Below are 17,164 nucleotides of genomic sequence, written 5' to 3'. Positions count from 1 at the left end.
TGATAAAGCATTTTTAAAAACAATCATGTCTCTGAGCAGGCATCATTCTGATAATTAAAGGAGCTTTTCAATTTTGTCTCTGGAAGTGAAATTCTCATACCTCCTGATCATTTTCATGATCTTTTATTGAATATTTTATTTGGTTTTGTTAAATACTGCATACTTGTGATATATTCACTGCTACTTTTTTTTTTCTTTTTTCAAATGTTTACATGTTTGCAATTTTTGGGTTCTGGCAGGGAAACTTTTTTGCTCCCATTTAATGCATGGCAACAGCCTCTGTGTAAATCCATAGAGGCTGATCCTCATTTTTCAAAAGATTCAGCATTCACTTTCTCCATAAAAGGAGTAAAGTATTTCCTTGTTTTGGACCATATCTAGCCTATATTAATTGCTTTCTGTTGTTGCTGCATATTAGGTCATTCTTTTGCCTGTTTTGACAAATAGCTTTGTTTTGGGTTTCTCACTTTTATCCCTATGCTGTTTGATGTCTGAGGCCTAATTTTCTCTTCTGACCTGTTCTCATCTCCCTTTACACCCAGATCATATACAGCCTTATTAAAAAATCTCTTTCAAGGATGCTGTTTGTCTGATTAAATCTGAAAACTTTGTCTCAGACCTGTGATGAATAATATTAATCCCCAGCCCTGTGGAAATTGGGAGTTGGTTTTTTTTATTTGTTGACAATAAATAGTTTCCTTACTTTCTCAATGATTGCTCTGTCAAAATTGGAAAACAGTCTACCTTTTTATTATTTCTTTGTTTAATAAAAATCAAGCATTTAATCCAGGAGCATGAGCTGCCACAAACAGAGTTGAAGGCTTTTAATTTCAGTGACTTCTTTTGTGAAGAAATTCTACTGCATCCAGAAATAGCTGGATCCTGTCCTGTCTGTATCTAGGAAGACATTTTATGGTGATGTTTCCAGGAATTCTGTTCATTTTTCTTCCTTTTTATTTTTCTCAAAGCTTTGTGGTTTTTACCCACATACTGTGAGTTGTGATGCATCATATCTATGTTTAAGGAGTTTTCGAAGACCAAATTTGGATTAGGAATAATTAGACTTGAAAAGGTTATTATCTAAGTAAGTCTACACTCCTCCTCCCCACCTTTCTACAAATAAGCATTGCACATCCCTCTAATCATTACACCATAGCTGAGAGTAGTAAGACAGCCCTGACATGTCATGGTTTTAGTTTTTTATCAGATTCTTAGTGGATATTGTGTGTTTTCTTGCCACTCAGTGTGCCCATAACTGTTGGACTTGAAGCTGTTCCTCGGTTGGGGTGTGCAAGAGCTTTGTTGTGTGAACTGGATGACCTCATACAGGTTTTTCTATGCTCTCTTTTGTAAAAAATGTTGATTGTGTCATTGTTCTGCAGCTACTCTGAGAACAAAACTGTTTAAATTTAGCGGTTGCCAAGGAGGTGGATATCATCTCGTATCCTGAGTTCTGCTTGCCTGTGCACTCTGCTCTCTGTGCTTCTGCCCAGCTGCCTTGGCCCTCTGCTCAAGTGTGTTGGCATTGATGTGCTGTGCAGTCATGGGGAGCAGAGGTGTTTTGTGATGGAACACTGCTTGCAGGATTTGATTGCTGCATAAGTGACCCAGTTCACGAGGACAGTGCTCAAGTTTTGCAGCTGAAGCTTTTGCTGCCTACAGTGTAGGGAGGCTCTAGAGGGGGAGTGGGTTGGTTTTATGCTAACACTTGTTTAGCAGCATGAGGCAAAGTGGGTTTTCTTAGAAAGTCTCATCAGCATTCTGCTGGATGCTTCCATTCAGCTTCCTGTGCTCCCCAGGGCCAGGAACTGAGAACAGCTTATGTGAGCAGTTAGCAGAGCCTGACTGCAGCCCTCAGGCTGAGGAGCCGATGGTGGTGGCTGCCACTTCCACTGTGGGAGTTAGAGAGGGAGCCAAGGTGCTGCTGCAGGGCAGGAGGGAGGCTGGGGCATTGGTCCAGTAGTCTGCCCTGGGAATTAGCAGTGCTCTGCACTCATTTCCTTGCTGTGCCCATCCTTCTCCCTGCAGGAATAGCTGAGCTCCTTCTGGAAGTACAAGAAAGTAGAGAAGTGAAGATAGCTATTGCCTGAGAGACAGGAGAAGCCTGCTGGACACACAGCTGCCAGCCAGGTTCATGAATCCAGGGACTGACAATCTGTCTAGTTACTGAAGTCCTCTGTGGCATGGCCTTTGAAAGGCCTGAAGTGTGCAGTGGGTTCCAGCTATACCTCCCTTCATCACAGTGCTGTGTATTGTGTTAAATTTGCTGTATTTCAGCCACAGCACCACTTCTTCCTCCCTGAACAATTGTGCCATCAGCCAGGGTTCTTCTGTATTCAAGGTGTTTAAATGAACAGTTATCTTCATACCTTCCATATGTACTTTCTGTTTAGGTTTTGGTGAAGGCAGTCTTCGGTAATTTTAAATGCTTTGCTTCTTTAGTATTCATCTTTATTATGAATTACTGAGTTGTTAACAAATTTCATATTAAATTTTAACAGACTATCTGATGGTCAGGTGCTCTTTTTGGATAGTAAATGATTTATGAAACTCCACTAAATCAATTTTGGTGTTAGTTTTTGCTTACCTGGTGTTTAAAAAATTTTCTGCAAAGTATCAGATTCTTTTAGTTGTTCTTTTAATCATTTCTGTTGATGTCTGTGTGACTTATCAAACCATGTATTTCTTATAGCTAAGTGCATTTACATAATAAATTTAACAACCTGACCTTACTTGCACCATGAGATTAAACCTGAGAAGTTTTACTAAGCTTTGTGGGCCATAACACTGTCCTTGTTCCTCCAGGTTTACAAAGTGTTGGTCTCTGTTGGCAGAAATGAGTGGTTTGTCTTTCGACGGTATGCGGAGTTTGATAAACTCTACAACACGGTAAGTAAAAAGCAAGCTATGAAATCATGCCAGAAGAGCAGAGTAACACTTGCAGTGTTATGGTTTGAGTTAATCCTCTCTTGAGGAGTTTGAGTCAACATTTAATAACCATAGGAGTCTAATTAAAGAAGATGATGGAGTGGGTTTTTTAAACTTGGGTTTGTTTGAATTTCAGACTCAAAATCCACTTATTTGTCACGGTTTTTTATAGTTCCTTGGCATCATAGCTTGATGAAACTTCCAGCTTAGTTGTTGTCAAAACATATAAAATGTGCTTTTGTTCATGATAATAACCCCCACAAAACAGCTAGATAGATACATTCCTCCTGAGAAAGTGTTTTGCTTTGAAGTACTGAAAGCAATGACCAAATTTGTTTCTTAATAGAAATTTTGTAGCCAGTCATTGATGGCCGTTTCAGAGCAGGTATGATTCTTTGCACAAAAAAACACGGTCAGTGTTCCAAAAAAATAGCCCCCTTCAGCAACTAAGTATGGATTTCTTGTGTTTGTTGCTAGAAGAGGGTTTTTGTGTAGTGGGCAAGTGGGGTAAATACTTGTTCAGATGTGAGTATGAGTTATGTGTGCTGTGCCCATACTTTCCTCCAGTTTTTTGTGTTTAGAGACCACAATTTTTGCTTTAACGAAAGAGGAAATAATTCCCCTCTGATTCCCATACTAAAGTATCACCAGCTGCTTATTTGTGCCTTCCCTTCCACTGTCTCTCTGGGAGGTAGTCAGGCCTTCTCTCTTCTGCCTCCCTGTGCATGGATTTGCATGTGGCAGTGGTCTTCAAACACAGGCTGTGAGCTTGGAAATGTTTGAGCTGAAATGCCCCTGGATTCCCTGTGTTGTGCTTTGCCTGCATGTAGCAGGGATAAACCTGTAAGGGATGTGAAAATAAGAAAATCCTCCTTTCCGAGGGAGTGTTGGTGATCCTGTTTGCTGTGTTCTCTTGCCATTAGAATTGGCCTTGCTCTGCTGAAGTTTGTTCAGCCCTGGTCTCTCTAACATGGGCAGAGGTGAGGTCCTCAGAAAGCATACCCAGGAGGACATTTACTCCAGTTTCTGTTCAGAAATTTGTACAATATATACACCAAAAGAACTTGTGCTGCTAACTGAAAGAAATACTGGTGTTGCTAAGGGAAGAATTGCCAGCTACTGTATTAGAAAACTACTCTCTTAAAAAGGATGAGAGTAAAATTGTTCTTCTGGAGCGCTTGAAGGTGAAGTAAATGTAGTTGAGGCTTGATTAGTGCCAGGTTTGGGGTTTTCTTAATATACAATTCACTGTTGTTGTGTACGATCTTCTGGTCAGTTTATCAAGTGAAATAATAATTGAATTATCAACTGCAGGATCCTAAAATAGACTGTTCATCTACTTGTAGTTTTGATTTCTAGGGATAGACCACCTGTGATTTAAAGAATGTAATTTGGACAAAACCCAGATGCCTGTATCCCCTGTATCCCATCGTAAACCTCATGCATAGTGCTCTGTGCAGGCAAGCAAATAAAAGAAAAGCAAACCCAAAAGAGATAAAGAATTGATGGAGGAAGGAGGAAAAACAAAAAAGAACATTGAAATTTGGTTTTATAACCTGGGGCAAATAATTTTGCACTGTTGCTCTGGTAGTCTGTAAAATGAAGATGAGATGGCCTTTGAATTTAAAAGGGCATGCCTATTGCAAACAAACTGAGTACAGATTGTTCTGGGTATGTTTTTTTCCCCTTGTGTATGAGCAGAGGAAATGGCACAGCAGAGCAGAATTACTAATAATCAGGTGTTCAACTTGTTCATCAGAAAACAAACAAAGTGCAATTATTTCTAGGTACTTTAATGTCTAAGCACAATCCAATTTATGTGTTTTGTTTTCAGCTAAAGAAGCAATTTCCTACCATGAACCTGAAGATTCCAGCTAAAAGAATATTTGGAGATAATTTTGATCCTGGTATGTCATCATCTTGTTATTCATTTTGTCAGTTTCTTTATATGAAAATTGATCTATTCCAGCCTACAAGAAGCTGTCTTAGATGAGTTTTGCAGCGGTCCTCAAAACAGTGACTAAAGCAAAGTTTAGTCATGCTTCAGTCAAGAGCAGGAACTAGCGTGGGTAGGTGTTTTACCTTGTGATTGTGAACAAAGCATTGCTTGGTCGCCCAGTGCCTCTCTTGCAGTGAAGGCTACAGCTCCTCCCAGCCCTCCCATATTCAGGATTCTCATTCTGAACTGTCACATGTGACCTCTCTCCTATAAAAGCAAAAACCAAACCTCAAACTCTTCCTTAGCATTATGCGTAGTCCATTTTGAACTTTCTTTGTGTTACATGCCTCACAGCCATCTCTGGAAAATGAAATAACTCAAGGATTTATCTTTGAGGACTTTTGACCTCTCTGTATCTAAATGTGCTTCCTTGTACAGTTCAGGTGAAAACGAACTTCTTCTATAAGTGGAACAACAGGAAGCTTGTCTGATATGAACGTGATGTGTGTGAGATACCAGTGATAGCTAGCCATTTAGCTTGCTCTGTACACAGTGAAATACAAATGAAAGTCACTTGAATATTCCCTTGAAGTGGCCTGGGTGGCACCACGGATGAATTAATAAAAAAGCAAATGGGAAGGCCAGGCCATTGCTCTGTGTGTTTGTACAATTCATTCAAGCCATTTGCACTTCAGGTTTTTCCCTTTGGACCCCTCCTGCCTTCCCCTGGCTTGCTGATGTGGTTAAACTGTAGTTTCATCTCCACCTGTTTCAATTGTTCATTTTCTCCTTTGCTAAGGAACAAATTGATCCAAAGCTGTTGAACTCTTAGGATGTGTATGTTTGGGTTTTTTAAAGTTCTGACAAACAAACCTAGTTTTTTGGCAGTTGCAGTTAATCATCTGGATCCTGATGTGAAGTACTCTTTTATTTTTTATTAGAATAATCAAATACGAGTATCCAAGCTCTGATGTTCTCTTCTGATAAAGATATAAACGACTGCCAAAAGTTCCACATATATTTTGTCTACAGGGACTTTTTGTTTAGTTTTGGTTCCTTTTCTCTGACCTTGGGATTCTCAGAGCTGGCTGAAGACCAGGGAATGCCATGCAGTCTGGTTTGCTGTACAGGCAAATATGCAGGTGGATTTCTTGGAGCCAAATTTAGGAAACTGAAGTTTTAAAGGGGAAAAAAACCTCAACTAAAACTTTATTAAAATTATATATGTAAAACAAAGTCCTCAAACTTGTTTTAAATTTCCGTGAACTACACTGAAATCCTTGAAGCATGAGAAACCAAATAGTTCTCAAGATGTTTCTTGCTGGGAGGCAGGGTGGAGATGGAGCCATGATGCTTATGTAAATAATTCTTTTTCTTAACACTGATTTATTGAAGCTTTGATGTAATGTTTCTGCTGGCTCCTGAAACAAGCTACATATTTTACAAATATTGAAAAGATATTTTACTTCTGTAATCTCTCCATGGGTATGCAGCATTGTACTATTGCATTGAAATGCAGCAGAGTGAGACCTTTACATCCTTTTACCCAAAACTACATTTAAATAGTCATTTAAATGCTTCAATTTTATTGGCACTTAGGTTATTTTAAAATTAATCTTGTTTTAACTTGAAAAAAATGGAACAGAAACCAGTCAGAATATAGAACCTGAAAATTTCAGATGTTACAGGTGTTTTATCTTCACCAGCGTGGATAGCCCTGTAGGCTTAAAGTGACTGATGACACTGTACATCTGCCACACTGAAACTGCTGATGTTGTTCACTCCCATAATATCTGTATGCAAATTTACTTTTCTGTTAGATGTCAGTAATTTGGGATTATTAAATACCCTAGGAAGGGTTCAGGGATTATATCCCTGAAACAATATGGACATTTTTCTTAATATTTTAAGTACAGCTGTTAATTAAAACTTAGTTTTAATTTAAAATTTTAATAATTGTCAGTAATCTGGATATGACAGTCCTTGAAATGCCTTAAAAGTTGGTGCTGGAGTTAAATATTCTTTTTTCCATACAAATTTTCATTGATATGAGTGAATGAAAGATAGGATTATTCCATTTTACGCTATATTTTATGTTAGAACTCAATTTCTATTCCAAATCCTTTGTGTGTCTTTCCATGTTACTACAGAATAGTTACATGTCTTAAGCTTTAGACAAGGGAAGGGATTCTGAGGATTATCTTTTTTTAATGTTGGAGATGATGTCCAAAATCTAAAGGAAAGTATTTTATTTTGTTATCTTCGATGGCTTTATCTGAGTGCCTTCTGGCAGGATGAATTGTGCAATTTTCCCCCTGCCATACATACATTATGGAAATATGCTGCTTGGTGGGACTGTTCATGTAAAAACTTGACTTGTGTAACTGATGGCAGGTTTTGCCTGTGGCTTCTTGGGGTTTTTGTTTCCGTGGAATCAGGTGCTGAAGGGCTCACCCGTGCAGCCTTCACTGCAGTTACACATTGTTCTAGGGTGGCACTTCTAATCCACCTGGCTTTCAGTAGCATTTTTAAGTAGCGTTACAGAGACGCTGAAATTTATTCTCTCAGCTCAGTTCGATGTTTAAAGCTTGCAGTTTTCATACGTAGAACCAATCCTGTTCTAAATTAGTCATGGGCCAGTCTCCTTTTAACTGCTGTTTTAAATCCTAAAAAACCTGAGTAAGAAAATAAGCTGACTGATGATTCTAATAAGCTGACTGATGATTCTAATAAATCTGTTTTTTTCAGATTTTATTAAGCAGAGAAGAGCAGGACTGAATGAATTCATTCAAAATTTAGTTAGACAGCCAGAGCTATGCAACCAGTAAGTAGTTTCATTTCTGTTTTATAAGGGCTGTTGAAAAGACATGAGATGAAAAGATATGTTAAATACAAAATTGCAAATTAGTATTTAACCGGAAAATGTATTTTACCTGTTCAGAGCTCTTCAGTATAAAAAAACCACTATATATGGCCATCCATTCAGGAAAAATCTACAGACTGAGGGGTATGAAAGTGTTTTTGTTTTCTGAAAACCAACCTGCAGATCAATTTGCAGGCAGTTAACTGATCTTAATTCCAGGGGTGGAGATTCTCCTGTACACTGCTGCTGTGCTGGGCAGGTGTTTGTTTTGCCAGTGGCTGTACTGTTTGAGAGCCCTGCTGTCACCTGCTGCTGTGTTGCTGGCAGTCAGTCACTGCCTGCATCCTTTTCTTGTTAAGGGCAGTTCATGTTTAGAGCACGGTAACCAAGTGCCTTAATTGGCTTCCTGAGGTGGTTTGGGACAACCAGGCTGAGCTGCCTGAAGGAAATGATGGATAAGCTTGTACCTAAACTCTTCCCAGCAGGATAAGCTTGTACCTAAACTCTTCCCAGCAGAGGAACTGCAGGTGTGTTCACCACTACCAGAGGTGAATGGGAGGTGGTGCTAGGACAGAGTCAGCTCCAGTTAAATCTGGAGAGCAGCACTTTGTGTATGAATTCACTGCAGGGCAAACAGGCACCTTCTTTCAGTCCAAAGCTGTAATCAGTTTCAGCTAAGTCCATGCAGCTTTCTAGATTTCCTGAACTGGTAAAATGGTAAAGCTCTATGCTTAGCTTTAGTGTTGAGGAAATGTCTTTAATAAATAGGCTTTGTTTAATTGGCCTATTTGTACAGCCTCTGAAATTGCCTATTTCCCACAGGAAAAAAGTGGCTCTAACAGAAGATCACTGCAGTTTGCAGCATGCAGTCAGATTTTCTTTTTTCATAACAAATGAACTATTTAATGTCCTATCTACCTGAAATATGCGCTTCCTTTCCTTTCTAGAAAAATAAAAATAGGAGCATTTTAAATATCCTTCCTTTGATTAGTGAAAAAAAACTTAGTAACAAAGTCTTTATGGAAGGATACCTTTCCACCAGAGCAAACACCATGAGGTTTTTGTTCATGGTACTATTCTTTGGGAAATAAGAAAAAGCACTTTAATGTAACAAAGTACTGAAAATCAATCTATTTTGTTTCATTGGGAAACAAATAAATTGGTTTATTTAAGCCAATTTCCTCTTCTGGCTCTCAGTATATCCAACTACCAAATATTTTTGTTTCAAAACATACAGTATTTGTTCTCCAGAGGTAAAATGGTACTTTTGTTTTTGTTATGGACAGCATAAAATGGTGTGCTTAAAAGAAAAAGTCATCAAACCTCAAATCCACCTGCCTTCCTAAATTTTTGTGAGCTTTTAAAATTGTTTGATGCTTGAATGTAACTGTAGAAGAACCAATATATTCTTTAATATGGCACTTAACTTGCCTGATCCATTAAACTGACTTAAACCAGGGTTAAGACATAGGACTGATAGTGTTTGGTGCTGATGAATGTGTTCAATAATAAGCTTATTAAACAGAGTTCTACAATAAAAACAATAAATAGAGACCAAAGTTTATCTTTTACTATTCTCCTCTACCCCACCCTTAAAGAAATACTGAATTAAGCTGGAGAAAAAGCTGTACACAGCTTTTAATCCACACTTCCGTGCAAAGGCATTTAATTTTGTAGTAATTTTTGTGTTGTTTCTCTTTTAATCACTGCAAAGTGATTGTTTTTCTGAAGTGACTTTTTACTTTTTGCAGTGGTCCATTGCAACAAATCATATTGATAATTATGTAATCTGTCACCTTTTCTGTTGTGCCAGTGAATGTTGTTATAGAAGAAATACCAAATCTTTGATCTTGGTTCTTGGAATTTTTTATAAAATCTGATGGAAGCTACTCAAGGGATTTGTGGTGACTGAGTCTTCACAGTTAGTCCATCCTTGCTTTCTTAGTTTTGCTTTAATGTGCTAATTAAATTTGAAACTAGGTCAAAAAACTTATGTAAAGTTAGTGATGTGCAAAGAAGACTTAGTGGGTTGTGTATCCTCACAGAACCATTAGGAAATTCACCTTCCATGGCATCTTTCAAGCATTAAAACCAATGTCAGCATGTCATATATTTTAAGTCCTGCTTAGGAGAATTGTTTCACTAAAAGCTTAAGGATGATTCAGTATGTTCTCATTTCTAAGGATGGGAAGGCACCTGAACATCTGAAGTGAAAAGCAAAAATGTCAGATTCAGTGTGTCCAAGATGGTCATATTTACATTATTCTTTGAAACATTCAGCACTGTGTTCTTATTTTCCATCAGTGGATTTTTTTTTCTTGGGTCTGACAAATTTCTTGAATATTGTATCAAAGCCAGACCTTTTTGCTCAATAAAAAATCCAAGAAAAGCCTAAGGTGTATATTGGAGTGCTTAGAGAGGGACCCTGTGACAGTTTTTCCTGCAGTCACTGCCAGGGGGAATACAGGGTGAGATCACTGGCTTAGTCCAGATTGGGAATTAAAATGGGCTTCAAGCTGCATTTCCTCAAACTTACTGTGATAGACAGCTTGTTCTCACAGGTGGGATGGAGGTGTTCCAAGAAAAGATACGGATAGAAAGGGCAGAAAGGATAGAGGCCTGACAATGTGTCCCCCTTGCTGACTGCTGTCCTTAATAGTAGCTGAGAGTTTGTTCCTAGTGAGCCCTGGGAGCCTCCCTAAAACACTGCACAGCTCCTGCAAGTGGGCTGCTCACCCCCTCAAATGTAGGCCTTCACTGAAGTATTAATGCATTTAATTGCTGTCTATCAGAACATGTCCAAAGAAAACCTGTTTGAAAAACTGTATAATAGAGGATGCATTAAAGATATAATGCAGTTATTTTTAAATAGTCCAAAGTAGCTCCTTAATGAGAATGAGAACATTTGCATAACACTTGGAGAACTCAAGGATGACAATACTCTGCAACCTGTGGGGAGATGAGTTATCAGTTCTGTAAGTGAGAAGCGGGGTCTGAATGTGTTCCTTAGAAGAAAATCAGTCACAGTTTTTCTCTGATTTCAAAATCTGATGAATATAAAAATAAATGTGAAACCCCTGAATTTTAGAATCTTGCAGTCTGTGCTGGGGAAAGCAAACCTTGCACTATGTTATTGTCCTCTTTTAAAGTGTTACTCTTCTTTATTTTATTAGGGCTTTTTGAACCTTGCTTTCTGAAAGAAAGATAAAAGTGGTTTACTTTTTAAGAAAATGTGGTAAGAAGAGGGAGGAGTTGGACACTGTTACTTAAATAAAGTGTGTCTTAAATGTTAAGTTTCTGTTGGTGGCTATTAATTTTACCGATTTGCCTCAAAATTTGTGTGACCTTTTGGGTTTATTCATATTTCTGCGTGCATCCAAAATTTTTGTGTGGTATTATATTGTTTTTGCAGGAAAACTAATGCAGAATGACTATTACATAAGCAACAGTATTAAGCAGAGCTTGACATTCTTTTGTGTGTTTCAGAGATAATCCACAAAATAAATTTATTCAATCAATCATAAAAATCCAGACAAAACCAACTTTTGCTGGTAGCATATGTACAATGTATACTGAGTATCCCTTTTGAAGTGGTTTTCTCAACCCTTTTGATTTCATAGGTGAGGTTATTTTAGGAATAGTTTCCATGTATTCTTAATACATTGAGTTAATCTGTGTGAGTTAATAGCATAAGAGTCATATCAATCTGTATAGCATTTTGCATAACATGCTGCAATCTTGCCTAAGAAAATGGTACATAATTTTTTTTTATTTTTAATCAGTAGTTCTTTGCAGTGCTTTTAGAATTGCAAATGTGAACACTGTAACATCAGTTACAATTCTGGTTGTTGTGGAGTTGTGGGATACCCTGCAACTGTACAGCAGCCTTCTCCTGTGAATTGGTATTTTTATGTTTTTCCTGCTGTGAATTCAGTCATGAACAAAGTTACTATAGTAACTATTTGGATATGTGACAACATGGTCTATTTAATCAGCCAGTTGTCCAGAATAATTAATACTGAAAGGTAATAAAGGTCTGTTTCTGTTTTTCTCTCTAGTGAAAAGCATTAACCATAACTTTTTATTCTTGATTTTATGATATCCAAATGTTCTGAAATTTAAATTGTTGTGTCATTGTTGCACCAGTATTACTACAGTGTTCAAACCACTGTGATTTTTGTCTTCCTGGCCTCAGGATACAAGACAGATGCTGAAATAGATCAGAATTTGGAGTTCATATAAAATGGGAAGTATTAAACTGAAATAATGATGGGAAATTATGTGAACAGTCTTGTTGCTGTGCTTTAAACCTGAAAGGCTGAAGATAACTGAAACATACTTCAAATAGGACTTAGGAATACAGAATGTAGGTGATGAAAACTGGGAGCCTCAGATAGCCTAGGATATGAGGTAGGTTCAGTAGTGCTGACAGGAAATCACAGGAGCTGGAGAAGTGTCAGAAACAGCTCATCTCTTACTTCTTATCCTCACTAATCAGAGATGTGGAGGGTGAATGGATTGAAAATAGGGAGTACATTTGTTTCTTACTTAAAATTACCCTATTTTATATATTCTAGGGACAGATTAAAAGAGCAGCTCCATAGTAAGCTAGTGCCTTTCTTGTACTGAATGGCTCAGTGGAGTTTCCTATCAGTGACTGCCCTGAGTCCTTCTCAAACAACTTTGTCTCTGAAATGCAGGGAAGATTTATTCCTTGATAAGAAGTTTGCCTTTTAGTGAACTGAAGGAACTTGAAATATTCAAATTATCTATTGAAGTGGTTTATACAGGATATACACAATATCCATCTTTTTAGGAATTAATTTTTCCTCAGTTGTATTTCATTATTCTTGCACTGTGCTGTGGTTCAGTAAGTTCATTCTTTTGATCTGTTGGACAAGCCTTTCTTTCTGGAAGAAGAAATTCTTGGAATTCTCTTACTTCCTCACCTTTCTCTCAGTCCTTGTCCCCAGCCCCACCAAGACAGAGCTTGAAAATGCTGCTGAAGATGATAAAATGCATCTCTTTAGGTACTGTGGGAGGCCTGTCACTAATTCCTGAAGCAGTTGTGTCCTGCAGCTGATTGAAAGGATTTCTGAGCACTGTTCTGACAATGTCCAGCCAGAAGGAATTCTGAATACAGGATCACCATCTTCTACTTTAAAGTGAATGGGGAGAGGAACATTACTGCTGTGTATGTCTTGGAACACGTCTTCCCTTGGGATACAGATGATGTATTTCATTCCCTATTGCATTGGACAATTCAGTTCATTTTAGAAAACAAAAATTTAAACTCTGGTTTTTGGGAAGAAAGTTGGTTTCTTGGTGTCTGCTAGCCAGTTAGAACTCATGCTTTCTTCTGATAATTATCTGTAAATGCAGTTCTGCAGGGTTTCCTTCTGAAGTCTTCATATACAAATACTTTAACATGTTAGGTTTTTGCAAGTGAAAAGGTTTGTGCTGTATAACACACTTGGCAGTTGAATTATGTTGCTGTAAAAGAAAGTATTGCTTGTACACAGTTCTTAATTACCAGAACTTAAGTGTAAAACTTAGTGATGAGTAACTCCTCTGTATGCTGCTGTTCAGTCCTATGCTCTGTGTTTATGGCTGAAAATCATGCAGATTATTGGTGTGCTAATGAAGTTAACTGTGTTTCTAGCCCAGATGTCAGAGCATTTCTTCAGATGGATAACCCAAAACACCAGTCAGATCCATCTGAGGATGAAGATGAAAGGAGCAGTCGGAAGGTAATAAAACAGAAGTAGAACAGTCTTCTAAATTTTAGCTACTTGAGGGCAATCTTTTTAGCTATATTATTTACTGAAAACTACTGGTACATTTTACAATAAATCCCCTCCCTGTTCTTTTAAACAACTCAGTTCCACTGTGGGCTGTAAGCTATTTTTCTGTCAGGTGTGAACTGCAGAGAGGAGTAAAAGTGATTGCTGGCTTTGTCTTGCTTTTTCCCCCCTTACTGTATGGGTTAAAGAAACACCACTTTAGTCATAGCTTAGCTGTCAGAGTTTTTGCAGTCAGTTCAAAAGCTCTTGCTAAGAACATCTGGCAAGGAGAAGGGAGATTGAATGTTTAATTGTCTTTTTGTTTGCTTGTGTGTTGTTCTTTTTTAAAGATGGGGAGAAATAGAACTCTCTCAAGGGAAAAAATGCAATCTTTCTAAAATTCACTTAGGAGGAAGGATGGATTTAATTTCATTTCATATATAACACTGTGTGAGGTCTTTTTTTGTTTCTTTTGTCAAGAAAACCACTATATAGCTGGATATAGTCTCTGAAAATTAGTTTGCAGCCTCCAGAAACAGTGCTGTTTGAAAAAAGGAGTATTTCTAGGAAGGCAGAAGTGCCATATTAAGCTTGTCCTCTCTGTTACTTACTACTTGGCATAAAGATGTGATATTACTACTTCTTTTCTTATTCAGCCCCTGTTAAAGATGTAAGATTTGTTTCAGTTTGTGTGTGATCCATGGGAGATTTAGTGTGCTCTGAAAGTTTCATTTTAAAGTCACTAGTTTAAGATACAGGTTTCCTCCTCCTATGAAAGGTATTTTAAGTAATATGGAATGATATAAACCATCTCTGGAAAATTAATGATGTGTCGGCCTACAACAAATTCCAAAAAGAGAGCCACTGCATAATGGCCTGGACCCCATATTTTTGGTGGAAAATTCACCTTATGGTTACTGTAAACGATGAAGCCAAACAACAAGAAACAAAAAAAAAAGCCTAAAAGAAAATCTTTTTTACAGTAGCTCTTTCAAAACCCTCCAGCACCACTGGCTCATTTCAGTCAGTAGTGGCATCCAGTGCTGCTGTCAGACCATTTTCCACTTCTGAAGTGCTGCTTTGTGCTGCTTGGCAGCCTGTCCCCAGGTAACTTGTATTTGTGTGCAGTTTATTCTTCTCTGATAAATTCCAGAATCACAATGAGAGTACAAATACCACTTTTCTAAATCGAAAACAAAATGGAGAAAACCACCTAAATGACAGTGGCTTCCTCTGCTCCCCATAATTTATAAATTCTGCCTGGGTGTGTACCAGTAGGATTCATGGAATTCCAGGAATTGAGTTATTTAACCTTTAATGTCAGGATAGAAAAGGTTGGTAATGTTTTTCTTGGGGTTGAAAGAATGTTCACTTCCATGTTTTTAAAAGCACTGTGTCTTTCATTAATTACTCTTATATAAACAGTGTGGGTTTAAAATTATTGTATTAGTAAGATCTTGAAGAATTTGGATTAAAAGGTAGGAAATATGTTCATGAAGCAAGTACAGAAAGGGTTAAGTTCTGAATGAGGAACAAGCTGTTTATTGAAATACTCTTCAGTTTTTATTTCTGATCTTTTCCTCTCTGAATGAACGCAGATATTTTATTACCTTCATCTTGGAATAGGATGTGTGTAGAAAGAATTTGTGACAAGGTGATGATGGTCAGGTATTTCAGTTCCCAATCTAGATGTTAGATCTCTTTAAAATTCTAATGTAACAAGTGTAAAAGTATGGATTGAGCAGATCAGTAGAGTATTTTGAAACTAGGATTGCTTGAAAGATAAGAGAGAAGAAAAAGTATTACAAGTATACCTCTTTGTTTCTCCCAACAGTTAAACTCTACCTCACAGAATATCAACCTGGGACCATCTGGAAATCCTCAGTAGGTTTCAATTAAATTGAATTTAATGTAATTCAATTTAATGTAAATTTAAAACTTAATTAAATGGGATTAAAATTAATTTGAAAACCTGTAAAGTTAGACTGACCTGGGGAGTGGCCCCACAGCTTCTGAAAACAAGTTTGGTTTATTCATGCCAAAGGAGCAGCTTGCCTTGTTGGTGCTATGACCCAGTTACTGCACTGGTAACTTGTGTCTCTGTTTGGTGTTTTCTGCAGAGTTTCTGTTCTCAGTTCTGTGTGAATCTGCTTTTCTCCTCTGGGAGATGACTGTTATTTTGGTTTTGCTTTCCTCACAGATTTGTTCTGGGCTAGCAGGAGGAAGTGGTTAATAGATTGCAGTAAGAAATGAAATACAAGAGTCCTTCCCTTCGGGGGCAATAAATAGAGAGGTGTATGGTGATGTAACTTGTTTTGCAATTTGAAAACACAGATAATTGTTTTGCTGACAGAATTGTATTCAGGAAAGAGTAAGGGAATCCTGGGAAAAACTGAAAGGAGTGGTGATGTGGGAAATGGAAAAAACTGAGAGCGAATTCATGCAAACACCAAGAGGCAGGTGTTAGGACCTCCCTCCTCTTACTGAAATTTAAAACAAGGGAAGATTTGGTGAAGGGAAGAATGGAACAAATAAGAGGGAGCAGATAACAAACTTGGACCTTCCTTTCCTCATGTAAGCTTTAGAATCCATTTGAACCACTGGAAGTAAGCTCCAGGAGACATCATGGGGAAATTGAGACTTAAAAATTATGAAAAACTAGATCATGGAGAATGAAAGAATGGTCTTACCTTTCCTTTACATCAAAAGGTTAAACTTAGTAAATAAAAGAAACTCAGAGGATGCAACTTGAACACTTTCCCTAGAGGAAAATGGAATTGCAAAATGAAGAGGGGTTGTGTCTGAGGACAGGTCTGCAGAAGCAGTGCTGGGTGGAACAAAGAAAAGGAGGGTGCTGCACTACACTGCTGTACAGCTATAAGGCTTGTCATTTCTGCCCAGATGACCTGTCTCCTTCCTAAATATCTTTCAGTGCTAAACCAACAGACTTTGATTTCCTGAAAGTTATTGGGAAAGGCAGCTTTGGCAAGGTGAGTTTTTATTAATGTGTCTTATGGTGGTGCAAGAATGCTCTCTGGTTTCTCATGCACAGTGACTGGAGACTTGGCCAGAAGTGATGTTGCTCTAGGGTGGCCCATAAACTGTTCTGTTGGATCCTCATTGCTGATGATTTGTGATCCTGCCATTTTTTCCCTGCTGCCTCAGCCACTTGTTGGGACTCAAAAAAGGGAGATTTTCCCTTTCTCATTCGGGGCAGTTGGGATCCTCTGTTTCCCCCAGGGAGGAAGGGAGGTACCCCTGTGCTTATGCAGCAGCTGGAGTACAAATTGTGCTTTTCCTCTTGCTGTCAGAGACTATTTTGTGAAACCTCTGATACTGTGGAGCAGTGTGAGCAACAGCACATTGAGAAGTGACTTAAGTATTGATCTTTTACAAAGATGCCAAGGAGAATTCCTTTTGAAATCTCCATTTCCAAATTCTTTTTTATGTTGTTGTTTTTCATTCAATTATCTTTGCAATTTATCCTGAAAAAGCTGAAATTAATCTTGACAGAGATTTAGCAGGTCATGGAAAACAAATGTTACAATTCAGTTTTTCATGATACCACTGTTGTGATCAGTTTTTACTGAACTGTAAGCTTACTCTATTGGCAACTACATTGCTGACTGACTGTATTAAAAGCAAAGAAAC

At 37.9% G+C, this 17,164-nt stretch overlaps 1 protein-coding gene across 2 annotated transcripts in view; it reads left to right on the top strand.

Annotated features, from left to right (window-relative positions):
- The window catches only part of SGK3 (serum/glucocorticoid regulated kinase family member 3), a 54,895-nt gene that overhangs the window by 31,203 nt on the left and 6,528 nt on the right, over window positions 1-17,164 (top strand). For both annotated transcript variants that reach the window (XM_054285259.1, XM_054285260.1), the window contains exons 3-8: window positions 2,806-2,889; window positions 4,763-4,835; window positions 7,616-7,691; window positions 13,393-13,480; window positions 15,348-15,397; window positions 16,446-16,503. In XM_054285259.1, coding sequence (XP_054141234.1) covers window positions 2,806-2,889; window positions 4,763-4,835; window positions 7,616-7,691; window positions 13,393-13,480; window positions 15,348-15,397; window positions 16,446-16,503 — 429 coding nt within the window. The remainder of the gene's footprint in view (window positions 1-2,805; window positions 2,890-4,762; window positions 4,836-7,615; window positions 7,692-13,392; window positions 13,481-15,347; window positions 15,398-16,445; window positions 16,504-17,164) is intronic.

This window comes from Melozone crissalis, unplaced genomic scaffold, assembly GCF_028551555.1.
Source record: "Melozone crissalis strain CALT ecotype California unplaced genomic scaffold, PUWL_Pcris_2 ptg000042l_1, whole genome shotgun sequence".
Classification (NCBI taxonomy): domain Eukaryota; kingdom Metazoa; phylum Chordata; class Aves; order Passeriformes; family Passerellidae; genus Melozone; species Melozone crissalis.
The sequence above is the reverse complement of the archived record's forward strand: the minus strand, read 5'-3'. Positions and strand labels throughout refer to the sequence as shown.